The sequence below is a fragment of the Rhinopithecus bieti genome, unplaced genomic scaffold (assembly GCF_001698545.2).
Source record: "Rhinopithecus bieti isolate Rb0 unplaced genomic scaffold, ASM169854v2 scaffold_2314, whole genome shotgun sequence".
Lineage (NCBI taxonomy): Eukaryota > Metazoa > Chordata > Mammalia > Primates > Cercopithecidae > Rhinopithecus > Rhinopithecus bieti.
This window is the reverse complement of record NW_016803781.1, coordinates 1,581,019-1,596,280: the sequence shown is the minus strand read 5'-3', so window position 1 is coordinate 1,596,280 and position 15,262 is coordinate 1,581,019. Positions and strand designations below refer to the sequence as shown.

The 15,262-nt window shown below is 49.7% G+C and overlaps 1 protein-coding gene across 2 annotated transcripts in view; it reads right to left on the bottom strand.

Annotated features, from left to right (window-relative positions):
• TPST2 (tyrosylprotein sulfotransferase 2) overlaps window positions 1-14,836 on the bottom strand; it is a 39,365-nt gene extending 24,529 nt beyond the window's left edge. Inside the window, exon 1 of one of the 2 annotated variants that reach the window (XM_017853032.1) lies at window positions 14,661-14,836. Coding sequence is in view for 1 of the 2 variants with exons in the window: in XM_017853027.1 (XP_017708516.1) it covers window positions 737-786 (50 nt within the window). In the remaining variant the exon portion in view is untranslated. Of the gene's footprint in view, window positions 1-736; window positions 794-14,660 lie in introns of those variants that run through there. The other variant, XM_017853027.1, reaches the window with a different exon arrangement.
• Window positions 14,837-15,262: the final 426 nt, after the last annotated feature.

The following is a 15,262-nucleotide window of genomic DNA, read 5'->3' as shown; positions in this document are numbered from 1 at the left end:
AATAATAATAATAATAATAATAATAATAATAATAAGCCGGGTGTGGTGGAATGCACCTGGGAGCTCCCAGCTACTTGGGAGGCTGAGGCAAGAGAATCGCTTGAACCTGGGACGCAGAGGTTGCAGTGAGCCAAGATCGCACCACTGCACTCCAGCCTGGGTGACAGAGCGAGACTCCATCTCAAAACACAACAACAACAAAAAAAACGGGCAGCAGGAGACCATGGGAGGGGACTTTGCTCCCGCTTTCCATTGACCCTGAAAAGCCCCTGGAAGGGAAGGGGCTGATCAATCTAAGAGATCCCCTTAGACTCAGATTTATTCATTCCACCAATGTTTACTGAGCAAGTACCATGTGCAGGGCCCTGCTCAAGATACTGGGATACATCAAAGGCAGCAGACAAAGGTCCCTGCCTTCATAGAGCTGACATTCCAGTGGGGAGCCAAGAAACCAGTGTGTGAGACAATGACACCAGTGATAAAGGCTTGGAAGCAAATGCCCATGATGAGAGGTGGAGACATTCCACAGGGGCTAAAGAAGGAAAGAAGGGGGTGACATCTGCACTGAGACCACACTAAGTTTTGGCTCAAATCTATACGAACTTTCTAAATCATCATTTCTCCCAGCTCAGCAGATCAGGAGGTTCCCAAGAGAAAAGCAGCAGGGGGGCAGGGAGGGGACAACAGCAAGGAGCTGGCAGCGCACAAAGCCGGCTCGGGAGGTCACTGCACTTACAGAGTGGCCCTGGAGCAGGGCCCAGGGCCCACGTGCTCAGGCTCAGCCATCAACCCTGCGATTCCTCCCCATGGGAACCAGCTTCCAACATTCCATTGCCATGGCTATTCCCAACCCTACCGGACCACGCTGACCACACCACCTCCCACCCACCACGCCCCAACCTTCTGCAGAGCTGGGAGATGCAGGTCTCTTGGGCAGGGTCCCTGGGGATCAGGGACCTCTGACCTATTACAGGGGGAAGCCAGCCAAGAAAGCCCTCCAGAGTTCAAAGGGGTGAGAGTAAGGAAAAAATAATTCTGAAGCTCTGGACACTGCTTGAGCATAAAAAGCATGCAGAGTGGTTCAAGAGGGAAGAAGGGCAGGGAGGCTGGCATGCAGCCTTAAAAATATTAGCTCTCGGCTGGGCGCGGTGGCTCAAGCCTGTAATCCCAGCACTTTGGGAGGCCGAGACGGGCGGATCACGAGGTCAGGAGATCGAGACCATCCTGGCTAACACTGTGAAACCCCGTCTCTACTAAAAAATACAAAAAACGAGCCGGGCGAGGTGGCGGGCGCCTGTAGTCCCAGCTACTCGGGAGGCTGAGGCAGGAGAATGGCGTGAACCCGGGAGGCGGAGCTTGCAGTGAGCTGAGATCCGGCCACTGCACTCCAGCCCCGGCGACAGAGTGAGACTCCGTCTCAAAAAAAAAAAAAAAAAAAAAAAAATAGCTCAGGCCGGGCACAGGGGCTCACGCCAGGCACGGTGGCTCATGCCTATAATCCCGGCACTTTGGGAGGCTAAGGGGGATGGATTGCTAGAGGAAAGGAGTTTACGACCATCCTGGACAATAAGACGAAACCCTGTCTCTACACAAATTAGCTGGGTGTAATGATATACACCTATAGTCCCAGCTACTTGGGAGGCTGAGGTGGGAGGATGGCTTGAGCCTGGGAGGCAGAGGTTGCAGTGAGCCAAGATCACACTGCTGTACTCCAATCTGGGTGACAGACAGAGATTCTGCCTAAAAAAAACAAAAACAAAAAACAAAACAAAACAAAAAACAAACAAACAAATAAAAACATTAGTTCAGACTTAGAGCACTTATTATATAGCAGGCACTGAGCTAAGAGTTTTACATATATCATTGCATTTTGTCTTAACCATTGTCCCTATTTGACCCTCCCTTATTAAACCATCCATTTCCTGGGGCTTAGAGATGTAGAGAGACCAGCCCAAGGCCATGCAAGCTGGTAGGCAGGGGAGCTAGAAGGAAAACCCAAGTCTCTCTCTTTCCAGAGCCTGTGCTCTCCTCCCTGTCTTGTTTTGCATTTTTTCACCTAAAACCATCAAAGCAGGGTCCCACACACTGTCCCAGCCTCCCACTTAGAGGCCCAGTTCAGCACTCTGTTAGGGACTAGCCGGGGGTGGGGACTGATGAGGCTGGGGGTCACATCCTGGCTCCCTCACTCAGAGGCTGGGTGTCCTGGGTCAATCTAGGGCAGCTCTCTGAGCCTCCGTGTTCTCATCTGAGAAATCAGAATAATACCTGGAAGAGTGCCATGGGAACTATGTAACTTCCATCAAGCCAGGCAGAGCCAGCATGAGAAAATTATTACCATTTAATTTTTTCCTTTTCTTTTCTCTTTTCTTTCTCTTTTTTTTTTTTTTTTTTTTTTTTTTTTTTTTGAGACAGGGTCTTGCTCAGTTCCCCAAGCTAGAATACAGTGGTGCAATCATGGCTCACTGCAGCCTCAAACACCTGGACTCAAGAGAATTCTCCCATCTCAGCCTCCCAAGTAGCTAGTGCGCCACCATGCCCGGCTAACGTTTTATTTTTTTGTAGAAACGGGGTCTTAATACATTGTCCAAGCTGGTCTCAAACTCCTGGGCTCAAGTAATCCTCCTGCCTGGGCCTCTCAAAGTGCTGGGATCACAGGCATGGGCCACTATGCCTGGCCGCCTTTTTTTTTTTTTTTTTTTTTGAGATGGAGTCTCGCTCTGTCGCCCAGGCTGGAGCGCAGTGGCACAATCTCGGCTCACTGCAAGCTCCGCCTCCCAGGTTCACGCCATTCTCCTGCGTTAGCCTCCCGAATAGCTGGGACTACAGGTGTCCGCCACCACACTCGGCTAATTTTTTGTATTTTTAGTAGAGACAGGGTTTCACCATGTTAGCCAGGATGGTCTCGATCTCCTGACCTTGTGATCCACCCGCCTCGGTTTCCCAAGTGCTGGGATTACAGGCATGAGCCACCGCACCTGGCCGCCTGGCTGCCTTTTTATGTTATGATCAATCATTACAGCACATGGATAAAGACTGGCAGGGACATACACAAACTAAGGAATGTGTGGTCCAGTCAGGTGGGGTCAGGAGTGACTTCTTTTCCCTGTTCTTCATCATTAGAGTCAAAAATGCACAGTTGGCCCTGTACATTTTGACTCTCAATGACAACCCTGGAGGGTGGGCAGTATTATTAGTCACGTTTTACAGAAGGGGAAACTTAGGCTTAGAGAGGTGAAATGCTTTGTTGGAGGTCACACAGATGGTAACTGATTGAGCCTGAACTGAGTCAGGCTATCTGATGCCAGAACCCAAACTGTTTCCCCAACTTTCGACGACCCTGCTTTATCAGCTCTCTTGGGGGTGGGCAAGCTTCTGTGAAGCCATAAAACCCATGTTTTTGGCTCTGTGGACCACAAGAGCTCCAATGCGACTTTGCAACTATAATGCAAACAACCAAGATGACACATACATGAAGACATGTGGCTATGTTCCGATAAGACTAGTTACAAAAACAGGCGGTGAGCTAGATTTGTCCCGTGGGCATAGTTTGCCAGCCCCCTTGTCTATATTATGAAAAGACACTATCAGCCAGGCTCAGTGGCTCATGCCTGTAATCCCAGCACTTTGGGAGGCCAAGACAGGCGGATTACCTGAGGTCAGGAGTTCGAGACCAGCCTGGCCAACATGGTGATACTCCATCTCTACTAAAAATACAAAAATTAGCCGGGTGTGGTGGCGGGTGCCTGTAGTCCCAGCTCCTCGAGAGGCTGAGGCAGGAGAAGCGCTTGAACCCGGGAGGCGGAGGTCACAGTGAGCCGAGATTATGCCATTGCACTCCAGCCTGGGTGACAAGAGCGAAACTCCATCTAAAAAAAAAAAAAAAAAAAAAGGCACCATCAGTAGCACCTGCCCTCAGTGCAACCTGGGCAAACTCACAGAGCACAAATACAGGGAGCCGAGGTGGAAGCCAGTTTGGTTCTGGGACTTATCTCAGTAGGGACTGTGGGAGGACCCAGGTGGCCAGCCTTTGGTAAGAGAAAAATGTACAATTCGGGAAAACAAACAGTTGATTGAAAAGAAAAAGAAGTGCACACTCATGCATGGGGAATCATCCAGCATCCTGTCTGTTGCCACGTAAGGACTAGCAGAGAGGCTTGTGTATGCCTGGCAGTCTTTTTTTTTTTTTTTTTTTTTTTTTTTTTTAAAGAGACAGGATCTCCTTCTGTCTCCAAGGCTGGAGTACAGCGGCATGATCATTGTTCACTGCAGCCTTGAAACTCCTGGTCTCAAATGATCTGTCTGCCCCAGCCTGCCAAGTAGCAGGGACTACAGGCAAGTGCCACCACGCCCAGTTAATTTTTTATTTTTGTGGAAACGGGGTCCCACTATGTTGCCCAGGCTGGTCTGAGTTTAATCCTCCCACCTCAGTCTCCCAAAGTGCTGGGATTATAGGCATGAGCCACTGCACCTGGCTGGCAGTTTTATATATAGTCGCCCCTCGGTATCATAGGGGATTGATTACAGAATCCACCTCGAATACCAAAATACAGGATGTTCAAGTCCCTTATATAAAATGATGTAATATTTGCATATAACCTACACATATCCTCCCATATACTTTAAATCAGTGCTAGATCAATTATACTACCTAATATAATGTAAATGCTATGTAGGTAGTTGTTATACCGTATTGTTTAGAGAACAATCACACGACAAAAAAAGTCCTGTTCATGTTCAGTACAGATGCAACCACCCATTTTTTCCCGAATATTTTTGATCACTGTTGGCTGAATCCTCACATGCAGAACCCATGAAGACAGAGAGCCAACTATATATTTTGACCCTAATGACAGCCTTGGAGGATAGGCACTATTATGATTAGCCACATTTTACAGAAGGAGAAACTGAGGCTGAGAGAAGTGAAGTGCTTGCTGAAGATCACACAGATGGTAACTGGCTGAGTTTGATCTGGAACTCAGGTCTCTCTGATGCCAGAACCAAGCTCTTAACTACCTCTTCCAAATCTTGACCCCACCCCATACACAGATGGGGAAGCTATGTGCCCCAGGTCAGACAGCTGCTCAGAGTAGTGCCTGGCTCAGACTCCTGGACCATCTCCCAGTCTTGCCCCCGGCACCTGGCACAGCCCCTGCTCTGGACTTCCTGCCCAGAAACACAGAGGGCCCCTGCCTGGTAAAGAAGGCAAACAGGAAAGGGCCAGCGTGATCTTGCAGGGACCGGTGCTTCCTGAACCCTCACCCCCAGCTGCCAGGGGATCCCGCCTCCACTCCTCTGCCCAGAAGCTGTCAGAGGTGGGGGACTGAACACAGGGGCAGGAATCCTCTACACCTGGCTGATTCCTAGCAATGCAGCCCTGGGTTGGGGGTCAGTGGGGAGGTGTTATCTAACTACTCTGTGCCTCACTTTCCTCATCTATGAAATGGGGAGGCCATTAGCACTTGTGCACATGAAATAAACTTGCAGTGGCTCATGCCTGTAATCTCAGCACTTTGGGAGGCTGAGGTGGGCGGATCACCTGGGGTCAGGAGTTCGAGACCAGCCTGGCCAACATGGTGAAACCCCGTCTCTGCTAAAAATATAGAAATTAGCCAGGCGTGGTGGTGAATGCCTGTAATCCCAGCTACTTGGGAGGCTGAAGCATAAGAATTGCTTGAACCCAGGAGGAGGAAGTTGCAGTGAGCCAAGATGGCACCACTGCACTCCAGCCTGGGTGACACAGCAAGACTCTGTCTCAAAACAAATAAATAAACTCACATAAAGCACTCAGAACAGAGCTTTGTTACTACCTGACTGTTATTCCTTCCCTTTAGGGTGGTGGTTAAACTTTGGTGTGCTTCTGAATAGCCCAAAACTGTTAGAAGGCAGATGCCCTGGGGCCTGCCCTCAAATATTCTGATTTGGAAGAGACAAGGTGGAGCTGAGGGCATCTACATTTTAACAAGCGCTGCCGCCCCTTGCCCCCTCTCTATGAAATACCGCTTAGGGTACTGAACTCAGTGTTCTAGTAGGCTGCTGCAAAAGTAATGCAGTTTTTGCCACTGAAAGTAATATCAAAGACCGCAATCACTTTTGCACCAGCCTAACTGTTTACTGGCTTCCCACCTGGGCCAGGCTCAGGAATACAATCGCCGTGGAGTGCAGGGGTCAGGAGTGTAGACCTAAAGTTGGACAGACGCAGGGTGCGATCTTGGTGTGGTCACTCACCAGCGGCCTTGAGCCAGTGACTTCTTGTCTCTGAGCCTCACTCACCTGTTATAAAGTTTAACATTTCCAAAATAAATCTGAAAATGGCATCTACCTCCTGGAGCTGTCATGAGGCTGACAAAGAGTGTGAGCCCAGAGGCATCAGCTACAATTCTGTACCATTATTTACTAGGACAGACACAGCCTGCCCATGAGTGTCACGGCCATTGAGCCGGCAGACAAGCAACCCAGTGGGATGGATGCCTAGACAGACTGGGGTGTGCAAGAGGCGGTGGGAGCACGTTCAGGGCATGCTGGAGCACCCAGTGCCACGTCCTGTCCAGAAGATCTAATAACACCCAACAGACAGGCACCACAACAAAGCGGCATCCACTCCCACTGCTGGCCTCCCACGGCAACCCTGCGGGGAAGAAAGCCCCTCTCTGGCTGGATCATGAATAAGAAATCCAGAGGGGGAATGGGCTGGTCTCGAACTCCTGACCTCAGGTGATCCACCCTGCTGCACCTGGCAGCTCCACGACTACTGTAGTTTATCACCTATGTTGTCACCTGGAGGAGATGTTAAACTAGGGTCAATAAATATGTAATGTTTCCCCCCATCCAAATTCCTAGGCCCCCAAATGCAGCCTGGGACCCCAATTAAGAATCACTGCCAGGAATGGGCTGCTCACACTCACACAGCAGGTGTGGGGCAGTATCAGGACTCGAACCCAGGTCTAATGGGTTCTTCCACCATTTTGTGCCATGGATCCCTTCAACCATCTGGTGAAATCTATGGGCCCTTCCCAGAATAACGCTTTTTAGTGGAATACAATAAAATATAGAGGATGAAAAGGAAACCAATATAATAACATTTGGCTGAGAATGTGATTACAAAAAACGCTGTGAAATACTATCTGTAACTTATCTGCTCCTTTTATTAAAGCAATCAATATGAAGACCTAGTAGCAGACAGAATAATCACTGTCATCTGCATGCAGTGATAAGCAGACACATCTGTGGCACCTAAAATGTGATATAAAAACATGGGCCAGGCACAGTGGCTCATGCCTGTAATCCCAGCACTTTGGGAGGCTGAGGTGGGCGGATCACCTGAGGTCAGGAGTTCAAGACCAGCCTGGACAACATGGTGAAACTCCGTCTCTACTAAAAATACAAAAAAAATTAGCCAGGCATAGTGGCAGGTGCCTGTAATCCCAGCTACTTGGTAGGCTGAAGCAGGAGAATCGCTTGAACCCAGGAGACAGAGGTTGCAGTGAGCTGAGATTGTGTCACCACACTCCAGCCTGGGTGACGAGAGCGAAACTCCATCTCAAAAAAAAAGTGTGGTTTCTATTGGTGATGCAAGTGCTGCCACTACTACTGTAATTTATCACCTATGTTGTCACCTGGAGGAGATGTTAAACTAGGGTCAAAAAAGATGTAATGTTTCCCCCATCCAAATTCCTAGGCCCTCAAATGCAGCCTGGGACCCCAATTAAGAATCGCTGCCAGCATCTGGCTCCATTATGAACACAAAATCTATGGCTGTTGGGGCCAGGGATCTGTGGTCCTGCCTCAGAGGGGTCTAGACTCATCTTCCCTCCCATTCCTGCCTGTTTCCTCGCTCCACCATCAAACATAAGAGCAGTAGGGATTTGCACCAGAAACACTTGATGGCATATTGTGGAGCACGGTTTGCATGTTCTGATTTTATTTTAAGAAGTAAAAGTGGCCAGGAGCAGCAGCTCACGCCTGTGATCCCAGCTGCTCACAAAGCTGAAGCAGGAAGACAGCTTGAGCCCAGGAATTTGAGACCCAGCCTGCGGCTATCAACATAGCAAGACCCAAATATAAGTAGGTAGGAGATGACAACTGTTATAAAAGAACCGAGGCTCCTCTCCACGCTGGCATCACACACTGGCATGTGACCTTGGCTACTAAGTTAGCAGTGTGAAGGCCATCAGGGACCAAAGTGGGGGTGACCCTGGCACAGACACTGTACACATGGCCCTGAGGGAAAGCAAACATCTGCAGCGGATGAGGGGAGGCACAGGCAGGTGGACAGAGTCCCATGCCGCCAGCCAGCCCGGGTGTGCACCGGCGTCTGCCCCAGACCCTTGGCAACATCACCTCCACTCTCTGGGCCTGAGTTTCCTCATCTGTAAAATGGACCCAATAATTCTTACTAGCAATGCTGCTATGAGGATTACGTGAGATAGGGGCTTAAACAAGGGAAAGACCAGAGGGCTGTGGCTAATGCCCTGTAGCTCTTCAATAACTGTGGCTCCCGTCTGAATCTACTGATGAGAAATCAGCAGGGGTGGGGAGGAAAAGTGGGGAAAGGAGACTGGCAAGCCCTAAACTGTGCCAGGCTTTGAATGCCAGGTAAAGAGCTTGGAGTTATCCTGGGAACAGTGGCAAATTGTGAGCATTGGTCTGGTTGTGACCTGGGAGGGACGCAGGCTCTCTTTGGTATAGGATGCCTTAAACGACAAGGGCTGGAGGCCAGGTGATAGCTGCTGGGGGACCCAGGGAGCCATCTCAAAGAAGAGAGATGGGGCCAGGCGTCGTGGCCCATGTCTGTAATCTCAGCACTTCGGGAGGCTGAGGAGGGAGGGTTGCTTGAGCTCTGGAGTTGAAGACCAGCCTGGGCAACGTAGTAAGGCTCTGTCTCTACAAAAAATTAAAAATTAGCCAGGTGTGGTGACATGCTCCTGTAGTCCCAACTACTTGGGAGGCTGAGGCCAGAGGATCACTTGGGCCCAGGAGGTCAAGGCTGCAGTGAGCCACGATCACACCACTGTACTCCGGCCTGGTTGACAGAGGGAGACTTCGTCTCAAAAAAAATATTTTTTGGAGACAGAGTCTCCGTCTGTCCCCCAGACTGGAGTGCAATGGAGCAATCTCAGCTCACTGCAACTACCATCTCCCGGGTTCAAGTGATTCTCCTGCCTCAGCCTCCTGAGTAGCTGGGATTACAGGCACTTGCCACAACACCGGCTAATTTTTTTGTATTTTTAGTAGAGACAGGGTTTCATCACGTTGACTAAGCTGGTCTCCAACTCCTGACCTCAAGTGATCTGCCTGCCTTGGCCTCCTAAAGCGCTGGGATTAGAGGCATAAGCCACTGTGCCTGGCCTCAAAAGAAAAAAAAAAAAAAAAAATTAAAAGGAGGGAGATGGGAGGAGAGAAGGGAGACAGCAGCAAAGGAGACAATGTGGGCAGCAGGTGGATGTGACGTGGAGAGATCCCCCTACTCTGGTCCTCACACATGACTCACCGGCTGGACGGACAAATCATAACTTCTCTCGGGGTGGGCTTGCTGGTCTCGCCTGTCAGATGGGGAGACACAGAGAAGGAAGGGGCAGAGTGGTGGGGCCACCCTATGGAGAGCAAAAGGCTCACCTGGCAGGGCGGGAACAGGGTGAGGTAAGCAAGGAATCGTCCTTGAGCACAAAAACTCAAGGGGGTGCCAAAAAACACAGTAACCAAGATCAATAACGTTTCAATGCAATCTTTTTTAGATTAGTGGGAAAAAATCCATGACAAACAAACAAAGAAATGTTTAAATAAATAGGACAAATGATGTTGTGCTGTGCTAAGCCATACTGGAGCCAAGGCAGAAAGAAAAAATTCAGTAATACTGATCCTGACATTATTTACAATTTTTATATGTTGTTTTCATGGATATTTTTGCATTTAGATTGCTTTATAACAGCTTTACTGAGGGACAATGCACATATCATGCAACTCACCTATTTAAAGTGTACAGTTCATGGGCCGGGTGCAGTGGCTCACGCTTGTAATCCCAACACTACGGGAGGCCGAGGCGGGTGGATCACCTGAGGTTAGGAGTTCGAGATCAGCCTGGCCAACATGGTGAAACCCCATCTCTACTAAAAATACAAAAATTCGCAGGGTGCAGTGGCAGGTGCCTGTCATCCCAGCTACTCAGGAGGCTGAGGCAGGACAATCACTTGAACTTGGGAGGCAGAGGTTGCAGTGAGCCGAGATCACGGCACTGCGCTCCAGCCTGGATAACAGATCGAGACTCCGTCTCAAAAAATAAATAAATAAATAAAGTGTACAGTTCAATGGTCGTTAGTATAATCACAGAGTTTAGTGTATTCACAGGTTTCTAGCATATTCAGAGTAGTACACTCACAGAGTTTTCATATAGTCATAGTCAATTTTGCAATATTTTCATCACCCAAAGACAAACCTTGTACCCTTAGGTATCAAACTCTAACGCTGTTCTCCTCCTAGCCCTAGAAGACCACTACACTACTTTCCGTCTCTATGAGTTCGCCTATTCTGAACATTTCATAAAAATGGATTCACACAAAGCATGCTCTTTAATGACCAGCTTTTTCCACTTAGCACACTCTGTTCAAGGTTCATCGTTAGTTTCAATTTTTCAAATTTTGCATTAAAATATTATCTTGTTCACCTGATCATCCCCTGCTGCCTAGGGCTCTCCCAGGTCAAACCCCGGTTTCTGCAAACCCCCATTTAACAGCATGGTTCTATTCACACCTTCACCCAGGAGCCAGGGAGCTTGGGGCCCCCAGAAACCTCCTAGCCTGGACAGCAGGGCCTTCTAGGAGCCTCTGAGGAAATCCACACAGTGTGACAGACCAGGCATAGGAGCATATCATATCAATGTATATGTATCATATACATATCAACGCTGTAATACGATATAAAATAAGAGAAGATGATTTCTAGATTTGATGCATAACTTTGGATCCTTGAGCTCTGGAATGCAGAGCCAGCAGTGGCCTCAGAGAAAGCCTGGGCAAGCTCAGAAAGGAGAGTGTGACCAAGGTCACACAGCAAGTTAACGGCACGGCCAGGCCTGAACACCTGGCTGGGTTCTTCCCATGCACCCAGAGGCCTTCTCTGCTGGCATCATGCTGGCTTGCTCTTCTAACAAGATTAGGTGTGACGGCCTCCTGGTTAAAGTGTGGCTCCGGAGTCAGGCTACAGATGCTGGCTACAGAGCTACATGGCCGTGGGCAAAAGACACTTAACCTCTGTGGGCATCAGTTTCCTCTTTTGTAAAATGAGAATCATATTACAGCAGTGCCATATGACTGTTGTAAGGATTAAATAAGATACTGCATGTGAAGCACTCAGTTCCACGCCTAGCAAACAGCAGGTACTCTAGGTCCTATTATCATTATTACTATTATTAGTATCTGGAATCTAGCAATCTCATGGAGAGTCCTTTGTAGGACATGGAATGCTATCCCAGCAGGCACAGAAAGGAAAATTGAGGCTTAGGTACTAGGGAGCCATGGCAGATGTTTGAGCAGTGGGTGAGCAGCATGACTTTGAAGCTGCATAGGGCTGGCAGCCAGTCCAGTACCCACCTACAGGGGACATCTCTGCCAAGGTCCTTCCTCGCCAGCTCCAAATCCCTGGCAGCCCCCCCAGTGCTGCTGGACAAAGCCAGAGCACAACTCCCACAGGCTACACCCCCTGACATCTCCAGCCTTGTCTGCTTCCTGGGTGCCAGCCGGGCTGGTGAACACCGAGCAGACAACAAGCTGGGTGACTTGAAGCAGCTCACACAGCCTCAATCCACAGATACAAAGACCAGGAGGTCCAGAACCCGGCGGGGGTCGCAGGATGGCAGAGGAGAAATTGTCCCTACTTTGGAGTCATGAAGGCAAGCCTAGCTTCTCCTTTGCTGTGTGACCTTGGGCGAGTCCCTTTCCCTCTCTGAGCTCCAGTCTGCCCATATGCGAGAAGGTCTTATCTGCTTCTGTATGCTTAGGGGCTGCTGGAGAGATGCAATACAATAAAACAATGGTGTCCTTCGGCGGCACCCCCACCATGAGCCAGACACCATGCTGAATGCTCCGGGTGTGTAACTTCACTAAATCCTCACAGCTGTACAAGCCAGTCCATGTACCTTTCTACTTTTAAGATGCACTTAATTGCTCAACTCACAGGTATAATCGCCATATTAAAAACTGGAGAGAGAAGGCATAAGTCTCTTTGGAATAAAAGATCCAATCCTATGTTCTTCCCCCTTTTCTGAGAGGTAACTGCTGTTGATTAGTTTGGAGGGGAGCCATCCACACTTGCTTTTTCTTTTTTCTTTTTTTGTTTTTGAGATGGACTCTCACCCTGTCACCCAGGCTGGAGTGCAATGGAGCAATCTCAGCTCACAGCAAACTCCGCCTCCCAAGTTTAAGCAATTCTCCTGCCTCAGTTTCCCAAGTAGCTGGGATTACAGATATGCGCCACCACGCCCAGCTAATTTTGTATTTTTAGTAGAGACAGGGTTTCACCATGTTGGTCAGGCTGTTCGCAAACTCTCGACCTCAAGTGATCTGCCCGCCTCGGCCTCCCAAAGTGCTGGGACCAGGGGCGACTTTGCCATTCAGGGAACCACTGGTAATGTCCAGAGATAGTTTTGGTTGTTCCAATTAGGTATCATCTCATGGGTAGAGCCCACGGATGCTGTTAAACATCTTACAATGCCCAGGTAGCCCCCAGCACAAAGAATCATCCAGTCCTAAATGTCAGTCGTGCCAAGGTTAAGAAGCCCTGGATTCTCCATAGCCTCCTGAAACTGGCTGGGTTCACTCAACCCGAGGTCTTTCCGTGTCAGCATGTTTGCACTACCATCCAGTAAACACTGCTTGAGCACCTACTGTGTGCTGGGCCTTGTTCTAGCACCGGGGCCAAAGCAGTAAACAAGACAAAGCCCCAGCCTCCAGAGGGCACTGATACCCTTGCAGAAGACAAGACACATCAACATGCAGCACCTTGATGGACCTCCCTCCCTCCCACCCTCCCTCCCTCTTTTTTTTTTTGAGACGGAGTCTCACTCTGTCGCCCGGGGTTGGGGTGCAGTGGCATGATCTCAGCTCACTGCAAGCTCCATCTCCCAGGTTCACGCCATTCTCCTGCCTCAGCCTCCCAAGTAGCTGGGACTACAGGCGCCTGCCACCAGGCCTGGCTAATTTTTTTGTATTTTAGTAGAGAGGGGTTTCACCATGTTAGCCAGGATGGTCTCAATCTCCTGACCTCGTGATCTGCCCGCCTCGGTCTCCTAAAGTGCTGGGATTACAGGAGTGAGCCACCGCGCTCGGCCCTCCCTCCCTCTTCTTAATTGTTCCAGAGCATCCCGGCAGGAACAGCACACCGTTCAGTTAGCCAAGGCCTTCTGACAGACATTAAGCTGCTTTCATCTTCTTGCAATGACATACCCTCACAAAGGACCCTGCCTTCTTGTGCCCATGCATGAAAAGTGCCCTAGGGCCTTACCAGGGTCTTGCAAGCAGCAAGGCCACCTGGGAGCCTGCTAGTCCCATGCCTTAGAAGGTACTGAACCGGCATTTTAACCAGACCCCAGGCGTTTCCATGCACAATACGATTTGAGAAGCACAGCTCTAGGTAGCTAGCTATAGGGGGTTGGCGGGCTCAGGGGCCACTCTTCCTTTATATTTCAGCAGACACTGCCGAAGTGCCCTCCCAAAGACCCTCCTGCCAGCAGTCTGCATGTTCCCCTTCTGCACCAACTTTGTGTTGCCGGAGGTTGCCGTTTTTGCCAAGCTGACGATTCCTCCCATTTTCCAGCTACGGAGACTGAGGCTGAAGGAGGTGTCTAGACAACCAGCACCAGGGGCCAATGACCTCTAAGGCCTCTCCCAGTTCTGACTTTTAGGAGCTGGCCACAGCCTGTGTGTCTTCGTACCAGCTTCCTGATGAACCACTCTCGCTCTCAGCAGCTGCTTGGAGCAGGAAGGAGGCAAGGTTACAGGTCACCTAGTAAAGGAAGCAGAGTTCCTGAGGGAGGGAGCAGGCTTAGTGGGCTGGAAATCTGTGAGCGCCACTGGCGAGGCTGCTTCTGTGCCCCTTCATGGCCAGTCATGCAGGACGGAGGACCAGACTGGGCACAGCACAAGCCTTGCCCTGTCATGAATAACAGGTAACGCTGGAGGGCTGAGCAGAGGAGGGAAAGTGCTCCCGGGCCAAGAAACCAGATGAGACCCCAACTTTGCTCTCACCAGTTGCACATCTTAGCCTCAGTTTCCTCCGTGTAAAAATGACCTGTAAAGTCAGCATTACTCATCTGAATTCTGCCTCTGTGGAGCTGTGTGACCCTGGGCAAGCTGCTTCGCCTCTCTTAGCCTCCACTTTCTCAGCAGTGAAATGAGGACATAACACACAGAGTAGAGAGGGGAAGCCATCTGCAAACAGAGAATACTGTCTGCACAGCCCCCACAGACACTTCATAATGTCACCTCCAAAACACCCAGCCCAGGAAGATTTGTCACCTGTGGGCATCTCTGATCTTTCCTGAGCTCTAGCTGCAACATGGGCAGGCCGTGCAAAGCTGGCAGCCCCCAGAGAAGGAAAGCCACTTGCTCTAGGTGACACAGCTGGTAAGTAGTAGCGAGCAGAGCCAAGCAGCAAAAGATGAGGTTTCAAACCTGAGAGCGGTACAGGAAGCAGCCAGGGTGGAGGCAAGGGTCAGGCTCAAGCTGGCAGGTGTCTGGAGTGGTGACCACCAGGAGCTGGCAGACCTTTGGTGGCCAAGGTCTCTTTCCTGCTGGCTTTTAGCTGGGAGGCTCCTTTGAAGGATCAGTCAGCCTTGCTATGGGCCTGCCTCTCCAAAAGGCTCCTCCCTCTTCTGAATCCATTCTCGTTGCTCACCTGTAGACTGGCAGCGGGCACCTCCTCTCTGGGGAATCAGGGCTTCTCTTGGCAGCTGTGGCTCAGGTCTCCCAGGCCACGCAGTCTCCCTGTGGCCAGACTTGCCTGTTCTCTGGAATCCCCCCTTGTCATGTTGGTCAGAGGATGTCAGCCCCTGCCTAAAACCTTCCACAGAATTCTAGCTCCTTCCTGTAGTAACAGCGCCACCCAATAGAAATGCAGTGTGAGACACACTTCAAATTCTGTTTTCCAGTAGCTACATTACAGAAGTAAATTTAATTTAATAATATTTTTATTTAACTCAATATATATAAAATATTATCATTAATCAATAAAAACATTACTGAGATAGTTTATAGTCTTTTTTTTTTTTTTTTTT